We start from the raw sequence: 24,166 nt of genomic DNA on the forward strand, positions 1-24,166 counted from the left end.
CAAAACAAAGGAAACATTTGCATAGAAAAAGTGAAGTAAGTAGCTTTAAGATCATGGCTGAAAAACTGGAACACAGGAATCAATCAATCCAGGAACAGTAAAGTACTTCTAAGGATCTGTAATGGACCCTTGGTTATCACTGATATTTGGTTCCATGATCCCCTGCGGATACCAAAATCCAAGGATACAAAGGCATCAAAATAATGTCCCTTACAGAAAATGGCAAAATCAAAGCTTCTTGGTTAGCATAAAAAAAGGGAAAGGTCTCTGAAATATTATGGTTATGGGGAAGTATAGGTATGGCTCAAGGATCCAGTGTGGTATAGTCACTAGAGTATTGGACTACAACTCTGGAGACCAACCATGAAACCCACAAGGTGACCTTAGGAAACACACTCTCCTAACCTGAAAAGAAGGCAAGGGCAACCCACTTCTGAACAAATCTTACCTGGAAAACCCTGTGATAGGTGTGTCATGGATCAGAAACAATGTGAAATCGCTCAACAACAGCAGCAGCAACAACATGTATGTCATACAAGCAGCCTAAGAGCTGAACAGCTGCACTTTCAGGGAGATTTTAATAGGAATCAATGTCATTTTCCCAAAGTAAAAGGTTCAGTCTCTAGTCCAGTGGTTCTCTACCTGTGGGTCTCCAGGTGTTTTGGCCTACAACTCTCATAGAATCATAGAATCATAGAATAGTAGAGTTGAAAGAGACCACATGGGCCATCTAGTCCAACCCCCTGCTAAGAAGCAGGAAATCGCATTCAAAGCACCCCCAACAGATGGCCATCCAGCCTCTGCTTAAAAGCCTCCAAGGAAGGAGCCTCCACCACGGCCCCGGGGAGAGAGTTCCACTGTCGAACAGCTCTCACAGTGAGGAAGTTCTTCCTGATGTTCAGGTGGAATCTCCTTTCCTGTAGTTTGAAGCCATTGTTCCGTGTCCTAGTCTGCAGGGCAGCAGAAAACAAGCTTGCTCCCTCTTCCCTATGACTTCCCTTCACGTATTTGTACATGGCTATCATGTCTCCTCTCAGCCTTCTCTTCTGCAGGCTAAACATGCCCAGCTCTTTAAGCCGCTCCTCATAGGGCTTGTTCTCCAGACCCTTAATCATTTTAGTCGCCCTCCTCTGGACGCTTTCCAGCTTGTCAACATCTCCCTTCAACTGTGGTGCCCAAAATTGGACACAGTATTCCAGGTGTGGTCTGACCAAGGCAGAATAGAGGGGGAGCATAACTTCCCTGGATCTAGACGCTATTCCCCTATTGATGCAGGCCAGAATCCCATTGGCTTTTTTAGCAGCCGCATCACATTGTTGGCTCATGTTTAACTTGTTGTCCACGAGGACTCCAAGGTCTTTTTCGCACACACTGCTGTCAAGCCAGGCGTCCCCCATTCTGTACCTTTGATTTCCATTTTTTCTGCCGAAGTGAAGTATCTTGCATTTGTCCCTGTTGAACTTCATTTTGTTAGTTTTGGCCCATCTCTCTAGTCTGTCAAGATCGTTTTGAATTCTGCTCCTGTCTTCTGGAGTGTTAGCTATCCCTCCCAGTTTTGTGTCGTCTGCAAACTTTATGATCGTGCCTTCTAACCCTTCGTCTAAGAAATCTCAGAAATCTCAGCCAGTTTACCAGCTGTTAGTATTTCTGGGAGTTGAAAGCCAAAACATTTAGGGACCCACAGGTTGAGAACCACTGCTCTAGTCCATGCTCGTCCTGCTATGTCTCTCCACTGGTGGTCACAGTGAGGTTTCCAAATACACCTACAGAGAAATCCACATTATTTCTTTTCCCCCCAACTTTATGAAAAGTACCTTGTTTTTGGAAAGAAACTGAAAACAATTTTAAAAAAAGAAATATATGCAAATTGTCTGATGTTATTCTCTCCCACTCCGTCTCTCAGAATCATTTACACTCACACCCACATTGCCCACACTCTCTTTCTCTCTCCCTGCCACAGATCCATACTCTTCTACTGTCCCTATTCAGCAGTACTAATTAATCCTCTGTTGCCCCCAAAAATATTCCAGTTTTTTTCTCTGCTCTGCTTGCTTTCCCTCTTCGATCTCTACTTACTTCAGTTACTGCAAAGCTGTATGCAAAGTGCAAAAATATGCCTTCTGTTAACTCATCAGGGGGAAGAGGAGATTAGAGAACATAATCTTTCCTTTCACTATTGAATCACTCAAAATCAAACTGTTTTAGCTTTTCCTAGATAGGTATTTTTTCTCATTAATAACAGTCACATATGTTCAATTTTTCATCTTCATTATATCATTTGCTGTGCTTTTGCTACATCTCTCCTCACTAATAATGGCAAACCTTTTCTTCTTAGATTTTCATTTCTTTTCATTTCATTTCTTAGATTTCATTTCTTCAGTAAAACATTGTGTAAACAGCGAATCAATATGTCCCATTCTGTCCACCTATGTTCCCTTATCCTAAGTATTGTAGGATAATATATGTTAATATATGCAATGTATTTTGTATGCCAAGCTTCCATTGATTCATGCTCCTCACATTCAATGTTCCTATAATATGTGTTGTGAAGTTTTGGACTTTTCTTTGACCTCTAAGAACATCAACATTTAAATGTGGTTTTTGGCGTGGGTCTAGTCGCATCACTGGCCACACTATTGTTCACAGTGGCCCTTTATTGTACCCTAGGAGCTTGCCAAATGCCATCTGACTTAGCAGTTTCATCTTCTGACATTGTATTTTGTTTCTTTTTGGATTGTATCATTATAGGGTTTTCATTGTTGTGACTCAGCCTTTGTCTTTGTGTGACTCTGATGAGGATTCTGGGTTATATGTGCATAATGATGGGATTCAGGATGAATTTGAAGATGACTCTGATGCGTTCCGGCTGTGGGAAATGAAGAGCAGGGAGATGTTCCCATGGGAATAAATAATGATGTTGTTTCCAATGAGGAATTTCAGGTGCAGGAAGCAGAAAGGGAGGATAGCGCTTTGCCTCCGCCTGATAACAGTAACGAGGCTCAGTGGCCTTGACTCTGAGGATCTCGATCGGGCTACAAGACTGGAATTTAGAGGGTTGCGGAGAAGTCTTCGCATAGCTAATAAATGGGAGGTCAAAGGGCAAAGGAATGCTTTATGTCGTGCTTTTAAAACAGTCTGCTGGAAGAGCGATCTCTGTCAATGCAACTTCATTGCTAGATCAAGAAGCAAGTCTGCTTTCCTGCAAGTTTGCTTTTCTGTATTACCATATGGAGATATTCTGTTTGCTGCAACTTTTGGCTTCTATGAAAAGGACCTTGTTTCATGCTCTATGTTTCTATGGACTAATTGCTCACAGCCTCGTTTTGTATCTATCTTCTGGAAGTGAACCTTCACCTTTTATGGACTATCTTTTGCCTACTTTCTAAATAAACTACAAAAGACTACTTCCTGTGTGTGGCTTGGTGTCTTTAGCAAGGTGAAGCTAGCCTGAGGTGCGACATTCATAGTAAAGGATATTCCAAACAGCTTTACTGATGCCTCCTTATTTGCAATACTAATAACGTTAGTTATGGTGCCACTGTCACTGTCTCTAATGGTGCTTCCAGACAGTGGCAAAATGCAAGACAAATAAGTGGGGCAAAATATCGTGGGACCCGACAGCAAGTCCAAACACAGACCTATCAGTCTCAGTAAATGGTGCCCACCATCCTAACATCTTCCTTTGTAGAGGATTTTAGAAATCCTCAAGATAGAAGGGGGACACTGGGCAGAAGTTTACTTTTTTAAAAAATTGAGTCTCTGAGTTACGATGGGCATCATGTGCACTCATGTGGAGATCTAAATGTACACACAAGCAGATTTCATAGTCTCTCTTCTCATCCTACTGTAAATTCAAACTTTGTTTAATTTCATAAAGATCAGAACAAAGGAATGGTTGCAGAGAGTTCTCATTGTAATTGCTTTCCATTTGTGCTTCCATTTAGCTACCTGTGTATCCACGGCTCCATTTGTTTACAGCCCAGATCAACTGGAGCAAACCACACCAGCGTGTAAGTTGTGTCACATGTTTTCCTTGACTTTAGTCATGTGAATATGTGCATTTTCAGCCAAAATCAGATTTAAAGCACACCTTTTACACCTGTTTTTTCAGCTATTAATCCAAATCAGAATGCATTTTCATGAAACACCCCCCCTTATCCCAGTTTTTTCTGCATTTTAGGGCATGTGTAAAAGGTACCTGAGAGATCCTTTGCCAGTGTCACCCTCCACTATTGATGCTGCCTAATAGATGTTTGGCACATTTAGACCTCAGCAAAAGCCTGTCAGACATGGGAAACCCTACTAACAGTATTGATACCATTAGCATAGCCTCTTGCCTCACAGAAGCATGCAATCTCACCAGCGTGGAAAGATAGTGCCATAGAGATATAAATGACATAAAATGAAACAATTACATAATTGAAAAATAATTGAATAGTTTATGTATCATGCCTCAGTCATTAATCAAAACTGACACACTAGCCAGGAAATCAGAAGTCTAGGACCTGGAAAGTCTGCGTGGAAGGAACTAGGTAAGACCCAAAAGCATAAAGGTATATAATTGAAAACCAAAGCAAAGATGTCTATTCCATTGTGTTTCTCATTTCTTGTTTATGGTTGTAAAAGGTGGGCAGTGACAAAAGCTGACAGGAAACAAATGTGGTACTGCAGAAGCATTTGACCAATATAGTGGACCACAAAAGTATATATATATGGATCCTAGAACAACTTAAACCCAAACTCTTGCAGAAGCCAAAATGACTCCTAAGATGACATAACTTATTAGAAAAGAAAATGATAAAAAAGTGGAAACTGGGTGGAAAAATTGAACACCACATTCCAAGTGGATTGACTCAATCAAAGAATAGCTGTTAATAACAGGGTGTCTTGGAGGTCTATCATTCACAGGGTCATCATCCATTGAAGCTGACTTGATGTCAACTGACAAGAAATCCAAAGAAGTACACAACATGGTTTTTGTTTTATTCATTTTTATCCTGCTGTTGAAGGGAGGCATGGAAATACACCCTGACAGCACTGAGGGAAACAGCCTCTTTTCCATAGCTCCAGTGCTCTTGAGATATGTACTGTACTTCCAGATCTTAAGTATATTTTTAGTCCTGATGCATGTCCTGTACTCTTAATTTAGTGAAAACTGATGTCTGGTTTGTCTTAATCCTGATTTGTAAATATTTTTGCAGTTAGAGTCCTTTTTTGTGACCTGGCATAATTTTCTCTCTAAAATCACAGCTATCATTTCCCACTACACCTGCAAGCAACTTAAAACCTTAAGTTGTCTTGATTCTCCATCAAGGTAACCTTGAATCAAGGACCTTTAAACGATCACTTATTATGTTCATGGCAAGATCTTTGCCAAGTGTGCTGTTAGCCTGTTGCATATGGCTCTTGGCATTCCTGGGTCTCCTTCAAAAGAATCAATCAGATCCTGAAAATGCAGATCAATAAATATTCCATATTTGGAAATGCTTTGAAGACTTCAGGGAAATTTGTATACATCTGTATCAACATCCAGTACTAAAATAGGTAGTTCTTAGTTTTAAAAGAAAACTAAGATGGGTAAAGAATTTTTCTCAACTACAATGCCAAAAAAAACTTCTATAAGTCCACCAGCATGAACAATGTGATTCTACTAACAAGCTATACTCCCACACGCAGAGTTATAAAGCAAAAGTTTCTTTATAATTTATGTCTACAGTACGAAAGGCCAAATGATGATTTACATTGCAGTTCAAAAGATAAAACTTATGCTTTACATATTATTCCCTGTATTCACTTGGCAGCATTCCTGAAGATTGTGGGCACATGTCTCATAAGGGACACCTGATCCACTGCAATGTAAAAATGAAAGACCCTGGAGATCATGCTTACTTCTATCAAATGTGTCATAGAAATAGGCAGGAAGATGTATGTGTGATGGAGTATGGGTTGAAGCCAGATTTTGAGTCAGATACTAACAATATGAAACCTTCTAGGAGGCACATCAGAGTTACTTTATTTATCAGACAAATGGGAACAGCTGAGCTAACAGATAAGTAGGGAAGGGACTTAGACCTGAGTTCATAGGCTCAGAGAATGATCAGGTTGGAAAGGATCACAAGGTCATTTAGCCAAATTTCTGCCATGTATAAATCAATCAAGAGTTTATTACGGTCCATGACTAGCACAAACACCCTGGGATGGGGAAACTCTGGGATGGGGAAGCATGTAAATCTTACATACCATGTAAGATTTGTATGCAGAAAACCGAAGCTTCAGTCTCTGATACATTCGGATAAAGGAGACTCTGGCAGAAGCCTGGGAAAAGATCCAGAGTTGCTGGTAATCAAATATTGTACCTGACCTTTTGGTATGTTTGTTATGGTTTTGGGTTTCAGGTATTTTGAGAATTAACAAAGTATTTTGAAGGGGAAACATTTTTGGTTGTCCTCAGATCCTGATCTGCCTGTTCTGGTTCACACACAAAGTCCAAGTACATCAGGTCCCTAGCTTCTCCTGACTCTACCCACACACCAGGTATTTTTAAAGTTATAATGGCAACAATAAAGAGACCCCCACCCACTCCAGGAGACAGCATTGATACAAGGTCAAGGTAAAGGTAAAGATTTCCCCTGACATTAAGTCTAGTCATGTCTGACTTTGAGGGGTGGTGCTTATCTCCATTTCTAAGCTGATGAGCCGGCGTTGTCCATAGATGCCTCCTAGGTTATGTGGATGACATGACTGCATGGAGTGTAGTTACTGCAGCGGTACCTACTGATCTACTCAAATTTGCATGTTTTTGAACTGCTAGGTTGGCAGATGCTGGGGCTAACAGTGGGAGCTCACCCCACTCCCCAGACTGATACCATAGGTTAAATAGACCAGCTTCAAATGAACATCCATTTCCACCTCTGAATGATAAGTGTTGGTCTCATATTTCCCCTCACAATCAGAGGTTACTTGTGACATCTGACTAAAAAGGGAAACAGATGCATTATTTTAAAAGCAAAATCAGACAGTTACAGGTGTGGATACCAAGCTGTCCTAACCTTGAGAAAAGGGAGGAGGGAAAGAAATTAAAATGGAATAATGCATGCTCCTTTGAAGATCTGAAACACACAGGATATATTCATCAAGACAGTGTTGGATTACTTAGCCTATTCCCAAGGAATTTCTGCACCTGCTTTGACATTCGTAACAAACAGATCCAACACCTTTCTTAACTCAGAAGAATGTTTATCACAAAAACATTAGAATAAATTAATTGTATGAAGAGTGGCCAACATTTCAATGTATTCCTTCATTTCCCCCCTATTTCCCTGATCCGAGCCTGGAGCCGACAGTTGCTATAGGATTTGTTTGGTAAGAAATGATAGGATCTGTATTAAATCAGTGCTTTATCTTGCTGATGAATTTCCAGGCATAATCCCAATTAAAAAGAATGCAATGAATGCTGAGCGACATAGGTTTTGCTTTTGCTCCTATACATATTAGAAACATTGCCTTTGTTTGCAACCTCTCTTAGACAGCAATCATATGCAAATTTATATGGAACTAGGTCTCAATGAATTCAGCTGAACTTCCTTTTGAGTGGACATATACAGGTCTGTGTTGTTAACACAACAACATAGACCAGTAATATTTCTGCTGTTACCAAATGATGGTATAATGGATAACTAAATTGCTACTCTGGAGTAGATCCATTACTTCAGTAGAGCTTACTAAGTGTCGATTTATCAAATGCCCATTGGTGGGTCCACATTATTTGGGACTAAGAACCAGATTCAGTCCACAGAGAGATTTGAAGTCTAATGTTCTCAGAAGAGGTATTAAGACCTCTAGTTCATGAGACTTTAGCTGGCTGCCACACTTACAATTTAATCTCATCATAATGAACAGAGATGTTCAATTAATCTTCAGCTGACATATTTTTAAAAAGTGGGTCTTGCTATTACTGAAAAAAAAATAGCTAACGGGTCAGGTATGCTGTTAATTTTTAGGTGTATTTCCCAGATTTCCAGTATACGGGATCAAAATATGACAATTTAAAAGGAAGCAAAAGTATCAGTTACAAACTCACTGCAAAGCTACATGTCAGTCAAAGCCTGTGCCTAATTTCTCCCATTAATGTGCAAATAGCTGCAGCTGATAATAATGCAAGTTATCTCCTAAAGCGAATACCAGAATAATGGAAAACAAATTGATCCTCTTACTGTTCCAAGTCTACTGTGCACACATCCTTATGAAAGAGCCCTGAGAACACGTAATGAAAACCAACAGCAGCTCATACTTGCAAATACAAAACACAGCATATTATACTTGCATCAATCATCTTGCAAGGGAAATCAGAACACGAAGCCACAAATCAGCTATCATTAACAATGTGCGTCTGAATTAGAGATCACTCCATGCTCCACAATTCAAAGAATGAGATATTTTACTTACAAGGTTTCTTAAGCAAATTGATCATTTTGAACGACTGAAGATGAGAGAGAAAGAGAGAAGTACTTTCCTCCTTTGATCCTCTTCAAAGAAATAACTCAATCTATGTGATCACTGATGGAAAAAATTTACCCCCAAATCGTTAAAAGGAATATTTTAAAGCAAATGAAATTTGTGTGGGCACAGCCTGGTGGATCAAGCTGAAAATACATGGTCTATATTTGGAGTTCAGGGAAAAAAGGAACACCCACAGACGTCTTTGGAAAGTAAAGAAGCCTCTAGCAGGAATTGTTCCTACTCAGAAAAAGTCAGTAAGGTTGTGTTTGAATAAGACAAGAAGGTGGAAGAGGGCTTAGCAAAGTATACAAAGTATACAACCTCCCATCGCTCCCCATATAATTTAGTCAAACTATAGCCCCTTTGCAGCCTTCTAAGAACTGCAGATCAAGGGCTTGAGAAAAAAAAATAACTAGTCCTTGTCTTGAGAACCAGTTCATGTTTCTGCCCAGGTGGTAATGGTAACTGGTTCTACTCGTCCACTTTTCCTCGTTCTCTAGACCTGGAAAATTCTGATACTAGCCTGTTTTTGTATGGAAACAAGACAGCCCTCAACTATAAACCTTTTGTTCTCATGAACACTGCTGGGTGTCTTCTATAGAGATCAAAATCACAAGGAACCCTATTGAATCATTGGGGTTTCCTGACTTGACATGCAGCAACTGATTTGGAGGCTGAGATTACAATTTGGATTTAGGCTTCAAAATCTTGGAAGTGACACTAAGTGGTTAGTTAGGTGAGGAGACCAATGCCTCTCTCATAGTCAGAACCCAAAATTTCTAGCTCAAGTTAAGAGATGATGATACCAAACAAAAGGAGGGCAAATGTTAAATCTATATACATAATAAAAGTGAAAATATGTATATGTGTGGCTGGGGTGTCCACTTACAAAGACAGATTCCCACTTCCACAAACAGCTATAGCTCCCACTATGCAGGAGACACCAATGGCCCTCCCTCCAACGACATTGCATATTACAGAGAGCGCTGTGAACGTGTCCAAGAGCCCTGCCAATGTCCTCCACAAACATCATACTCTCCACCACCCAAGTGAAGGCTTTCATACGGGGATATTTTCATCCTAAATTTTCTGTTTTTTCTTCACCACAGACATCCCAGTGTTTCTGACTCTTTCCACTAGAGTGGAATTTGCATGACTCCGCCCACTGCCTGTCTCATAACCCTTTCCTATTCTTTTCTATGGCACACAACAAATAAAGGATTGATTAGCAACTGAACATACTAGAGAGGTTTAGGGAGAATTCACCATGATTTATAGGAGTTGTAAGTACTGGGATGTACAGTTCACCTAAAGTTTAAGAGAACTCTGAATTCCACCAACAATGGACCTGGAACTAACTTGGCACACAGAACCCCCATGACCAACAAAAAATACTGGAGGTCTTTGGAAGGATTTATAGGAGTTGTAGTTCCCCTACATCCTGAGTGCACTATGAACCCAATTATGGTTCTGGACTAAACTTGGCATGCATACCCAATATGCCCAAATTTGAATACTGGTTGGTCTTTATGGGAATTGGCCTGGACATTTTGGAGTTGTAGATACTGAGATTTAAAGTTCACCTGCAATCAATGAGCACTCTGAACTCCACCAAAGAATTGGACCGAATTTGGCACACAGAGCCCCCATAACCAGCAAAAAAATACTGGAGGTCTTTAGGAGAAATTCACCTTGATTTGAGGGAGTCGTAGTTCACCTACATCCTGAGAGCATTGTGAATGCGAACACCGATGGACCTGGACCAAACCTGGCAGACATACCTGATATGCTGAAATTTGATTACTGGAGGGGTTTGGGGGAAACTGACCTTCCTTTCTGGGAGTTGTAGTTCGCCCACAACCAGGGAAACAGTGAACTCCACCGTTGATGGACCTGGACTAAAGTTGGCACACAGAACCCCCATGACTAACTCAACCTAATGGAAGAGTTTACGGGGACTGAGTCACCATGGTGGGAGTTGTAGTTTATCTTGCAGCTAGAAAGAACACTGAATCCCTCTGATGATACATTCAGAACAAACTTGCCCAAGATAACAAGCTTTAAGTACTGATGGAGTTTCTCGGGGTTAACCTGGCATTACGTCAGTTGTAGTTAATCCACAACTTTATGCATTTTGTACAATTTTTAAAAAAATGATATTTTCAAATAATCCGAGCAACACCGGGTACTCAAGCTAGAGTTACTTATAAAAACAAACAAGCTGAAATAATATCTTACTAACCTAAAATAAATTCCCTGCAATAAATGTATTCACATTTCCTTTTCCCTATTACTTTCTTAAATAGTATGGTATTCTAGATTGCCTCTTACAGACTCAGCATATACTTTGCTGGATTCATATTTATTACTTTGTTGGTCAAAAGAGGCATGTAATGAAAAAAAAGTGTTGTTATGTGTCCATAGGTCAACTCTGGACTGATGGTAACCTAATCACATTTTCTTGGGCATATTTTTCAGGGAAGGCTTGGCATTGCCTTTCTCTAAATTGGAGCGAAAGTGGCCTACCTAAGTGGCTGAATGAAGACTTAACCCTTGGCCTTGCAGGGTTTTAATACCACACTGACTTTCTGAGGACAGAGTGATCAGTTGCCAAATAATAAAATAACATGTTCTATATTTAATATGCTTTACGTGAACACAGAAAAGAGGCAGAACAACGTAATTGACAGATTAGGATGTGGAGTACATAAGGAGGGGTTGCTTTCTCGCCTTTTGGTCTAGACAATGAAACTAAAGTAAAAATGTTAATTAAAAGAGGATGGTTCAGCTTGATGAATCAAAGAAGTCTTGCTTTTTTGTGGTTATGGAACATCCTATGTATTTAGCCATCTTAATGTTCTTTTTTCTCCTGAGATACTGTTATGGTTGAGCCTTCTGGCTCCGATACTAGGAGACGGGGTCGTAAGACTCCTCGAGAGTCAGACTCTTTTGAGGAGCGCGAAAGGAAACGGCTCCGGGACTTATTTGCAGAACCAACAGATGAAGACTCATTTGAGGGTTTTACCGAGCGAATGGAGGAAGAGATGGTTAGCTCAGAGGAGGATGACATGGAGTGGACTCGTGTAAGGGAGGATTTGGGTGTCACCGGCAATGATAGTATGGGAGACGATTGGCGGGTTGCAGGATCAGACCCATGGACGGGCTGGAGGGATGGAGCGGGATCCACAGCTGGGGATGCTGTGGGGCGTAGTCAAAGGTGTTTTAGCTCTGATGAGGATGATGATGATGAGGCGCCTGGAATTAGGATAGCAGCTGACAGCAATGAGGAGTTATGAACTGGGATAAAATGGGGTTTAGGATCAATGGCTAATTGCGTTGGGCAAGGTAATCTGGACGAACGCTTGGGCTCTTGTTGGGGAACTTCCTGAAGACGGGTGTGATTCGTTGCTGGATACGTAAGTTACCAAGGACACTGGGCATAGACGGCGGGAGGAACTGTGTGGGGTTTTTCTGTGCAACTTGTGTTTAATCTTTATAGCTTGGACCTCCGTCGTCTTTTTGACGGACATTAATTACCTACTCTGGATTGACACTGGACTGACTGACTGACTACGACCTTGGACTATCCCTTCTGTGGCTATCGGTGGAACTTGTGGAACTTTAGACGTCTGCGCTTGGCTTTCGACCTTGGACCAGATTGGGACCCTGCTGACCGCCGTTACCCTGATTGATGTGCCTGGACCTGGATTTCGCTCGTTGCACGGAGGAGTAAAGAGCCTGAGTTACTCATCTGTAGCTTTTGAGTAGCAGAGAGGAATCTGCTGCCAGTTTTTTGTGTTCATTTTGACCTCTGTTTACCAACTTTTGTTTGTTTAAATTGCCAGGCTGAAGTAAGCACTTTTGATTTAATCCGGATTAAACTCCTGTTTAATCCGGTTTATTCTTTCGAACCGTTTTAATTCAAACGGAGCTGTTTCTGTTACTTTTCACACTGAAGACAAGTGTTTGCCTAGTCCTTTGTTTCCTACGGGCATTTTTTAGTTCTGTAACCTCAATAAACTGTGTTGTACTCTATTTGGCGGCGTTCTGTCTTTGACAGATACAGCAAACTTAACTGACACTGGCTGTTCATGATCCAAGCAGGGTGTGTGCCTTAACCCACAATTTCAAGATAACATACTCCATCCTATAACTGGGACCATGGAATAGAATATAACGGAATTACTTTATTGTCATTGTGAATCGTTCAATGAAATTAAATGCCACCCCCATACTTCGACATTCTAACCACTACTGCATAACCCTTAATGCCACATTGGTGTGAAACCACAGAGTTCAATATAATCACCGCTATAGGGAAAAAAAACTATCTCTCAGCCTATTTGTCCTTGTTTTTATCATCCTATACCATCTGCCAGATGGTAATAATTCAAGTACATTGTTCCCTCACTTATCGCTGGGGTTAGGTTCCTGGACAACCCGCAATAAGTGAAAATCCACAAAGTAGGGACACTATATTTATTTTAATATTTATACATTCTTTTAGTAGTTATACACTATTTTAAGTCTTTATCAACCAATCGTGTGTTGATAAATCACCTCCTTCTCCTCCTGTTGCCGCTTGGGCTCCTTTTCTTTCCCTTTGGCTTCTCCTTCCTCCCTTCCTTAGGCTGTAAATTGTAATTTTTATTATTTATAATAGTCTTTTAGAGTTTATTGAAAAACCACGAAACAGCAAATCCACAAAAAGTGAACCGCAAAGTAGTGAGGGAACACTGTAATTCAAATAAATGGATCCCATTTAGCACCTATATGCTAGGCAGAGTAAGCACATCCCTTATATGATGCTATCCCATTGAATTTGTTTGTACAAATGAGGATGAATTTTGTGATTCGCTCTCCACACATTTCTTTATCAATTTGACTGAAAGAAGACAAGATTTTTAAAAAATTCAAATGCAAGAGAAAGCAAACCTGGCTTCGTTTCCTTTCCCTAGTACTTCCTTAAATAGCAGGGTATTCTAGGTTGCCTCTTACAGACTCAGCATATACTCTGCTGTTCTGGTTTACTTGAAAATACGTCTCCTGATTGGGAAGAACCATCTCCTTCTTAAAATCAAATCAAAAGACTCTTTCTTGGCTAACATATCAGAAATTTTGGTCTCAGGTGCCTACCTGGAAGGAATGTGCCAACATCTCAGGTTCATTTATCAAAGAGGCATTCAATACCCTTTAGTCTGTAGCCCCGTATTCTATATTTACTAGATTTGTGAGGAGGGCTGAGTCTCACTATACCCAAGTCACTTTAGGGGCTACATTGGGTGTGGATGGGGGATTTACAGAGTTTCAGTAACCCAGTAAGTCTCAGGTAGCAAATAAAAGGCATCTGAACCATAGAGACCACTTGGATTTCAAAGTGAACATCATAAATGTAGTAGTAGTTCCAAACTGTGAACTTGAGTGTAATGCCGCACAAAAGAATATGATTCTATTGTTAGAATATGTTTCTAACTCTGTATTCTGTCTTTTCATAAGGTGCCATGAGTCCCATGGGTGGATGGATGGATGGATGGATGGATGGATGGATGGATGGTCGGAGACGAAAGTTGCTCCAGTTGAATAACATCCGAAAGGCTCTGCATTCCCAGTCCTGGCTCACATCATACTCTGTACCATACAGAGCCTTTGGGTGGTATAGAAATGTGTCTCAGTTATAAGAACCCCCCCCCCCCCATTGTTTAACTGCAGCTTGAAGACATGAATAATGGAAAGCAACTATGCAAAGAACTCTTAAGCATTAGCAATACGGACATTCATTTGACATTTTCGATCACATTGTCTGAATAGTTTAAGATAGATTCAGTGCTTCATCCTTTGTCTTTTTGGATGCAAGGTGAGCAATACACTCTGGGACCCCTAAGAGTTTCTAGATATAAATCTTTTATTTTTGCTTGATCAGGGCAAAATAACCTGTGTGCTGTCCCTTTCCTTCAAACATGCATTATATTCAGGCTTAAGGCACTGAAAACCACTGCTGAGGACCACTAAGGGAGTTTGAATTTACATCATTTTGAACTCAAGATAACATGCCTGTTCAACAAACACAAACCCTCCAAATTGACAGAAAAGAAACAGCTGACCAAGTTCATTCCAGATGTCTGTCAGTGCAGATTAATGTTAGCAATGTGTAAAACAACCAAGATACAGAAAAGACTGCAAAAAATATCTCTGCATTAGAAACAAACAAAAGCATCAGTATGCCCAGAGGTACTACAAAGAATGGTGGAATGCGTTGTCTGTGCAAGGAACACCATCTGGAATGAACAGAGCTGGTGAGCTCCAGCTTGTGCTCCTCTATGAGAGCCTTTTCTCACTTAACTACTACTTCGTTTCCAAGACAAAATCAAGGAGCCAGTTATGCATCATAAAACCCTCTATGAATTAGAGGTCTAGGTTATCTCAAAGAACAGATCTCCTAAATGAGTTTGCTTGAGTTGTACAGTCCTTGAGGGAAAGCTCTCAGTCGAACCACTGTCACAGGTGAAGCCATGTGAGAAGGCCTTCGAAAGCCCCATCTACACTGCCATATAATGCAGTCTGAACTCAGTATAGACTCAGATAATGCAGATTGAACTGAATTGAACTTGATTATATGAGTCTTCACTCCCATATAATCCAGTTAAATCTACATTATAATGGCAATGCAGATTGGGCCTAAGTGGCTTCCTTCCCATAGGAGACCACGTTGGCCTTCTCTCTGTTCTCTTTGTGCTGGCAAAAAGACTCTGGCTACTAACTAGTTACATCAGAAAGGTCTTTTAACTGAGCAAGGATATACAGTAAGACTCCCATATCCATGGGGGATAGGTTCCTGGCCAGACCGCAGGTACCTCACAATGTGGATACAACTCAACATTATTAATTTACCTGATGTCCACTACCATCATACTATAGAGCCCCGCTGGAGGACCTAAACCAGTAGTTCCCTACCTGTAGCCTGTGGACTACCAGTGGTCCCCAAGAACTAAAATATGGTCCACGGCCTCACCATTACTAACTGTTGCAAGGAGAGCGACTGGTCTCATGAAGCCCCCTTACAGTGCAATGGGAATGTCGGGACCACCCTCCAATAGGCGTGAAAACAAGCCTCCTGACTGCTGCTTCTCCTTCTCCCTCCCCCTGTGTGGAGCCAGTCCATGTGGTGCCTAGAAATAGGGGCACCTTCATGTTTTCGTTTTTAGGCCTGTTACTGGTGTTATTTGGGATGCTGAATCAGAAAATTGATTTGGATAGACCACATCAGCTCTAGATTATTCAAAATGGTTTTCTGTGGGTGAGCAGATGACAACTACTGGATAGCATATCTTCTGTATCAGGAACTAGAGCTGATGTGGTCTATCCAATGCAATTTTCTGAATCAGCACTCCAAATAACCAAACTGAATCTAAAGCTGACCAAAAAATGATTCGTAACTCTTTTGGTACTAATGTTGGAGTGTTCCCTGGTCAAAGTGGTCCCTGGTCAAAAAAGGTTGGAAACCGCTGACCTAGACAGACCTATAAAATTCCTATCCACTTTAGGAATTGATAGGTCATCCAGGGTAACTTTACAGTAACTTCTGAGGAAGTTTGCCACAGAATTGCCTAGAGGACCTACAAAATTCATAGAGAGACAATTTTTACCCAGGAGTGCAAATAAAACTGCAAATACGTGTTTTGGGTTATGGAAGTTTTACTGTACATTTTTCATCATCACTATGTTTTAAGTGTTTCTAAACTATTTTAAATTAGATTCCTCATATGTTTTTAACTCCAGTGTTTTAGCTTTTTTTAAAAAAAATCTATGCTATAAGCTGTCTTAAGTTGCTTATTGAGAGAAATATAAGACTTACATGAAATAAAATAATGAACATGAACCCCTACTACCTTTGATCTATCTTTGCCCATTGCTTTCCCATGTGATAGAAGAGTTGTAGGAAAGAAAAGAATTCAATCAAGAGACTTGGTGGCATGTTCAGTTATCTGTGATAGTTGACTCACCTTGATATACCTTATCATGAACCATAGGAATGAATAAAGAGCTTCCTTCAAATAAAAATAGAGTTCATAGAATCACAGAAACATCAAATTGGAAGAGACAAAGGGCATCTGTCAAACTCCATGCCATGCAGGACTGTAATTGTTCACATTAAATTACAGTAAACTCCAGCTACCTTTGAAAGCAGTTTTCAAACTTCAGTTAATACAAAAAGATAGCAAAAATGGCAATATGTGATGCAAGACCTGGGCCGGGCTTTAGCACAGCAGGTTAACCACCAACTGTAATAAATCTTGCCAATTTGAAAGGTTGGCAGTTTGAAGTCCAGGTCGAGGTGAGCACCCGACCTTCAGCCCAGCTCACTGCCCACCTAGCAGATTGAAAACAGCTATCAGTAGATAAATAGGTACCACTTCAGTGGGGAGGTATTTTAATTGGCACCATAAGGAAATACCAAAAAAAAAAATGCCAGCGATCAAAAAAATGGAAATCTGTGAACAGGACGGGACTCTTCAACATGGAGGATGAAGCGACAGCACCCCTCATGACCAGAATCGAGCACAACCTCCAAGACACCGAAAATGGGAAATGCCTATATACCTCTATCTGTACTATGTCCGTTCTGTCTGTGTATAACGACACTGAATGTTTGCTGCGTATGTGTTCTGTGATCCACCCTTCGGGGTGAGAAGGGCAGAATATAAATACTGTAAATAAAATAAATAAATTATCTGCTATGGATTATTACACAGATATATAATCTATTTTGAAGTATCCAAATTCTACATTAGTTAATTTCTGGGTCCAATTCGAAATACTACGTCTTACCTTTAAATATTTTGCGTCTCAATATCCTCGAAGAATGAAAGATAAAATGTAGAAAAGCTGGGAAACCACCAGCCATGATAGGCAATACTATCCAGCAAACAACAGATGGTGGAACTGTGTACAACAGAAGGGTGAAATTTGGTCCCAGAACCCGAAGTCCAAAGTGCTAACAAGGGAAGGGCTTCTTTAAATTATTTCTTCCCACAAGGAAGAGCGAGAAATTGAAAAACATTTCTTACCATTACATGAACGTCTTGGAACACTGTGACATTTTCAAACTGTCTTGCAGGGAGGAAAAGTTCTCCCTGATTCACCTCTTTCCTCTTTCCCTCTCCATTGTTCAGAAGCTGGCAGGAGTGGAGCAGAGGCCAAGTAAAGAGGCTTGCCCGTTGTTATAGCATAGCTGGAAATGGATGGTCCTCCTTTCCTGGCTCTTCCCTTACTCTTCCTACCCACACAAACACATGTCTGGTTGGAGGTAGGGGGTGAGCAACTGAGGTCCCTTCCACAAAACTGAATAAAATTCCACATTATCTGCTTTGAACTGAGATATATGGCAGTGTGGACTTTAATATTCTGGGTTATATGGCTATGTGGAACGGCCCTGAGCAAGTAGGCTGGATATCTACTCTCCCCTATTCACATTATCATGGAATGTCATTCAGATGGGTGCCATTCATGGGCTCTATTGGCAGGGATCCTTATCTGCCTAATTTACCCATGTCTGTCCTCCAGCCACTATAGAGCCATGGAAAGGAACAGGAAAAGCATCAATTTGGGTTAGAAGAATGGGAAATTTTGTCCTTGAACCAACTAGAAGTTGAAGGGAACCGCACTCTTAACTGGGTGTTGGTTCTATAGTAAGACCTGCATTGTCAGTATCTACCCATATGGACAAGTAATGGGCAGAGAAAATAGGTTCTCTGGAAGTTACTGTATAGTATCCTGGGTTGTGGAATCCAGAGATAGTCTGAAGTTTGAAGATGCTTTCAGAGCTGGCTAGCAGAGAAAGCAGCATCCACTGTTAATGCTCAATCTTAACTCTTGACATAATTCTTATTAATGGTGTTTTACAGAAATGAGATCTGGTATCTTAACTTTCTTGTTTAATTAAAGAAGGAGTCTCTTTAATCTTCCTCCATTATTACTTTTCTCATACCTGCCAGATGGCCACAAGTACACTCCACTGTCACTTTCTTATTTTACAGTATGGAACCAGAGAAATAAAAACTACTGATCAATAGTGTATAGCCTTGTTGGAAGAAAAATTACATCTGGAAATGAGGAAGCAGTTAATCCGAGGATGCCACAGCATACTTCAACACTCTGAAATTATTCTCATCACGCAAATAATTTCATGTTAGAACACTGCAGCAATTATCACAGCAAAGCAAACACAAACCCACACGAGTTGCAAATGTAAAGAGACAGAACTATTACCACAGCATCTAAACCTGCTGCATCCGTTGGCTATCCATAGCCTTTCACTGCCTCTAGCATAATCCATCTATGTACTGGGCCAATGCAATATCTGCAGAAAGCCAGGGTTGCAATCATGCACTGCCCACCTGTCAGCTACTGAGTGGTCGTGTTTATTCCTGTTATTTTTATTATTTCATTTCACTGTCCAAGAATTTTTTAGTGGTTAAGGAAAGTGTGAGATGGTAATGGTGGTAAATAATGAAAAAAGCCAGGTTAAATGTATGCAGCTTAAAGAGCTGAGCATGTTTAGCTTGGAGAAGAGAAGGCTGAGAGGAGACATGATGGCCATGTATAAATATGTGAGGGTAAACCATAGGGAGTAGGGAGCAAGCTTGTTTTCTGCTGCCCTGGAAACTAGGACGTGAAACAACGGCTTCAAATTACAGGAGATTCCACCTGAGCCTTAGGGAAAACTTCCTAACTGTAAGAGCTGTTCAGCAGTGGAACTCTCTGCCCCAGAATGTGGTTGAGGCTCCTTCTTTAGAGATTTTTAAACAGAGGCTGCATGGCTTTGAATGCGATTTTCCTGCTTCTTGGCAGGGGGTTGGAATGTATGGCCCACGAGGTTCTCTTCCAATTCTATGATTTTGTGATCGTGTTCTTCTATCAGGCATGCCCTCAGCCCTGAAAATACTGTGTAAACAAACACCTCACATCACATTTCTGCAAGTAACTTGTGCAATCCCTTCTTCTGGGTAAAAAAAGGCTAAAGCAAGGAGAATAGGGATAATGGTCTATATAATTATTATGGTAAAACTAATCTGGATAAATCTTACAAACCCTCCCCCCGCCTATGATAGGGCCACCATAAGTCAGTGTTGACAAGAAGGCAACACAATAACAATATTAGTTAAGCTACTGGGCTTATTTTCTTTGGCATTAATGCTCACAGGATGATACTGGCCTATTTCTCAGCCTAACCTATCTCAAAAAGTTTAAAAGGGGACAGGGAACCAGGTATGCTGGCTTTTTCTCTGTTGAGATAAGGTGGGATATAAATAAACATTGCTTGAAAAATGCAGGCACGATTACACTGACCATTTTTTAAAATCACAAGTGAGCATTTATGATAACTCCATCAGAATGGTATAAAACATTACTCTAGCTTATGAAACTAACTGGCATGAATAGCTGACGGGTTTTAAAAATCATGCAGCAGAAACAAAAGTGATGTTTTTTGGAGCCATAAGCCTGCAGGTCTTCTGGTTTTGGATGTTACAATCACAGTGGGTTCACGCAGGCAGAAAGTTCATTCCCCATCACTCTACACAAAAGAGAAGGGGAAAGACCAAAGGCAGAAGGCATAGAAGACCATAAAATTCCAGTTCTCCATTGCATCATTTTCCCTTGAGATCTTTTCTAACTCTGTCCAGTGAAGCGAAAACCTTATTTTGGCAGAGTTTTTAGTGATCTTCACAGGAAGACATTCTAATGCCAAGTCTGGAGAAAGATTTAGATGTCACAGGTAGGCAATCATGCCAACAGAAGCCAATTTAGATCACTTTACCTTGTTCCTGAAACTCAACTTCCTGTATAATGGTCAGCACAATTATTCCTGCGTTTTTGAAGACACCTAGCACAACCATAAGCCTTCTAGTTAGCCTAACAAAGTGGATTATGGACTTTAAAAGAATCATATAATAAAGCAGTGGGAAATACTCTTCTCTCTCTGTCATAATGATAACTTTTGAACTCATCTCAGGATATCACTGGCAAAAAATTAGGGGAAGTGTAATGTAATTTTTCACACAGCTAATTTATGGACATTTCTACCCAAAATACCATGAGCATACGCTTCTTTAAAAGGGAACTATACAGATACTTAAAGGAGAGATTACTGTGACCACTGATTTATATACTCATATAGAACTTCCATGTAACAAAAGCAGTGGTTCTCTGAATTCTTAGTTTGGATTAGATTTGTGTGTGTGTGTGTGTACCAATCTAAAAGGGATAAAAATGAAATGCTCCTGGCCAAATCAAACTATTTCTGTCTTGCTCCCATCAATATAACGTCTATGCTTTGCCCTTGGGCTATGCCACTAGCTATTGACCCGGCACAAATCTTCTAAGAGGCTGCAGCTTTTCTTCCAACTTCTTGCATGAATCAAGTGTAAGCAGGGCATCAATAATTCACTTCTAGTGCCTTACTTACACATCAGCAACAGCAAAGTGTCTCTTTTGCTAAGTGTGCTTCCTATATCCCTCTTTCTTTGGTAGTGAGGTTGATTTCTTTGGAGAAGCTGTGTTCTCCTTCAGGGCAGTTATCTCCTTTCTCAAACCAATCTTTATTTTCTACTGTTTTCAATACGTTGAACACTGTGCAAAACTCTGAAATACTTAAAACTCTAGCTGTTTCATGTGTGAACACCTACAGCATGTATCATACAAGTTTATTGTGGCTCTTTGCTAAGCCACAAAAAGTAGAACCTGGATTAAAATAGTACTCTTTCCTAAAGTACCTTCACTTCCCTTGCTATGTGAAAATGTGAGTTGTGTTATTTGGAGTGCTTAATTTACTATGTAGCAACCTTAGAGCTTTTGTAACTGGTCTATTTTATAACTTATCCTCTGTAATGAGCATGGCAATATTGTCTACATTAAAAACTCCCTTATGAGACACGATATCCTAAAGAGGAAGTGTTGTATGGCTGTAGCTGCTCAATTGATCTGGAACATTGGTGTACCATTTAAAATTCATTGGATATAAGCAGTATTTATTCGGGATTTTGGAGGAAAATAGTTAATTGCTTTCATGTGTCAACTGTACAGATCTTCTGAATGGTCAGTAGGTTACAGCACCTGGTCTAAAGGTTTTGCAAGCTTATTATGACATCAAGGTAGATTAGCCAATGAAATGTCAGGATATAGATAGGCTATACTTTGACACTTATGGATTCCTTGCACTTGGGGACATAGCAAGGTCAAATCATTATCAGTATTGTCTACAGAACACCTAACCCTCTTGAGTCTATAAGTTGGACTTCAACTCCCAGGTTGCATGGTCAATGGCAAGGGACTGGGGGAGTTGCAATCAAAATAATGTGGAGGGCCAAAGGTTCCCCAACTTGTGTACAATGATTGTCAGTAAGTAGGCTTTCAGACAGAAGAGTTTGCCAGAAATGCCAAGGACTGATCCCAAGGCTATCTGTTTGCAAAGGAATGGTCTGTGTACCTTTGATAGTACTAGAGCAATGTAGCCAGTAGCTGCAGAGACTACATTTACAAATGTAGCCTGCATATACCTTCTAGTCTTTTAATAAGGCACAACAGCGTCTCTCCCTTTTCACGAATGCTGCTATTCTTCACACCATTTCCAACAGAAACACTGGTTGTATAATCAAGCACAGAGAAGACTGACATAAATGCAGCTCGGAAAAAGAGTAACACATTCTGTCTCTTTCATTTGCATCCCAAGGCACACGTTTTGTGTTTTCAGTACCTGCAGCTTCACTACCCAGTCCCTCAGGTAGAACACTCTGTTCTGCATCTCTTTCATCTGTAGCCATGCTTTTGAAAAGTGCAACTGAAACAAAATGTACAGCACAACAGGTTTACACAGATAAATCATGGACTTCCAGCTTGCCGTGGATAGACTGCATTCTTGTATCAGCATGGTTTGCTTAACAAATGATGTCAGTTGGATCTTAGCATTGTTTAGAGAAATACAATGTGCACGACACAAAAGCTCTGGCCTATTTCTATTACATTTTTACTCAGTTCTGGAAGTGTGATTAGCTGTCATAAACAATGCAAATAGTTGCTGCTTTTCTGGTTCATACTGCCATAAAGCAAAACAAATGAGCATGGGAATGATGAGGTTGAATTGCATAATTGTGTTTCATTATATTAACTAGCAAATGCCAGCTGCTCACCTCTCCAGAAGCCAAAGGAAGAGGAGGGAGAGAAATAAAATTGTTCTATCAAGGCTAGCATGCACAAAAAATTTTACATTAAAAGGGAAAACACATGGTTTGGAGAAAACAAGGGAAAAAGAAACAACAATAACTCTAAACCAGGTAAAGATTAGAGGGCTCAAAATAAGAAGGGGGGGGAGTGTAGCAGAATAAGGTAAGAAAAAGGTACAGAGGTGAGAGGTTGATCAGGTAGAAGCAGAAATGGACCATGGTTAGAGCAAGGAATACTTATGGAAGAGTAAAGGAGTAAGCCAGAGACATAGCAGAAAAGATGGTCATACTTTAATGCCGGTGGAAAGGTCAGAGAAAATGAAATTATTAGAGGGAGGAAGGAAAGGAAGAAAGGCAGACTAAGAGACCCAAAAGGAGCACATATGGCCCTCTTTACCTACAGATTCTGTACCCATCAATTAAACAATCCATGACTTGAAAAAAATGGGGGGGGGGGGAATTCAAAACACATGCTTTGATTTTGCCATTTTATATAAGGAACACCATTTTACTAATCCACTGCATATAATGGAAATTGAGCATCCATGGATTTTGGTATACATGGCTGGTCCTGGAACCAAACCTCAATGGATACCAAGGGCCCAAGGTTCAAAGAAAAGAGTAAAACGAGAGAATAAGGGAATTATAAGGCAGAAGAGATGGGCATTGAAGGTGCAGACAAGGAATAAAGTGAAAGATCTGAAGACTGTGTTTTTTCCTTCAGTACAGCTGTAGCTAGTGGTTACAACCTGGATGCAGCAGATTGAAGACACTGCTGTGTTGACCAGGCTGATGCACACAAAAAGACACCAGTACTTATATCAAGCAGGACAATCCAGAGGTGTCACATGAGTTGTTAACTACACAATCAGATGCTGCATATACCTTTCCCTTTTGGATAAGAATAAAGCTCTGAAATATGCATTTACACAGTAAACAGGTTTCAATTGGTAAAGATAAAGGTTTTCCCCTGACATTAAGTCAAGCCGTGTCCAACTCTGGGGGTTAGTGCTCATCTCCATTTCTAAGCCGAAGAGCCAGCATTGTCCGTAGACACCTCCAAGATCATGTGGCCGGCATGACTGATTGAAGCACCATTACCTTCCCGCCGGAGCGGTACCTACTGATCTACTCACATTTGAATGTTTTTGAACTGCTAGGTTGGCAGAAGCTGGGGCTAATAGTGGGAGCTCACCCTGCTCCCTGGATTCAAAACACCGACCTTTTGGTCAGCAAGTTCAGCAGCTGAGCGGTTTAACCCACTGTGCCATCAGGAGCTTCAATATCAGATTGTAATGTTTCTTCAAACTCCAGTTTCCTCCCCAGCATTCAAGCAAGTGAGATCATGTACACCAAATCACAATTTTTATAAAAGAAAGGTGCAGTTCTGAGGTGTGGCCCTGAAATGACCCACAGAAATGAACTTGCAGCATCTTGAATTTCTTTGCTCT

At 40.5% G+C, this 24,166-nt stretch overlaps 1 protein-coding gene across 5 annotated transcripts in view; it reads right to left on the reverse strand.

Annotated features, from left to right (window-relative positions):
- cracd (capping protein inhibiting regulator of actin dynamics) overlaps positions 1–24,166 on the reverse strand; it is a 198,791-nt gene that overhangs the window by 86,007 nt on the left and 88,618 nt on the right. For 2 of the 5 annotated variants that reach the window (XM_062981531.1, XM_062981530.1), the window contains exon 1: positions 8,446–8,603. The exons of the other annotated variants lie outside the window; for them this stretch is intronic. In XM_062981531.1, the coding sequence (XP_062837601.1) occupies positions 8,446–8,470 (25 nt within the window). In that variant the 5' untranslated portion in view covers positions 8,471–8,603. Of the gene's footprint in view, positions 1–8,445; positions 8,604–24,166 lie in introns of those variants that run through there. 5 annotated transcript variants of the gene reach the window in all.

The sequence above is a fragment of the Anolis carolinensis genome, chromosome 5, assembly GCF_035594765.1.
Source record: "Anolis carolinensis isolate JA03-04 chromosome 5, rAnoCar3.1.pri, whole genome shotgun sequence".
NCBI classification, from domain to species: domain Eukaryota; kingdom Metazoa; phylum Chordata; class Lepidosauria; order Squamata; family Dactyloidae; genus Anolis; species Anolis carolinensis.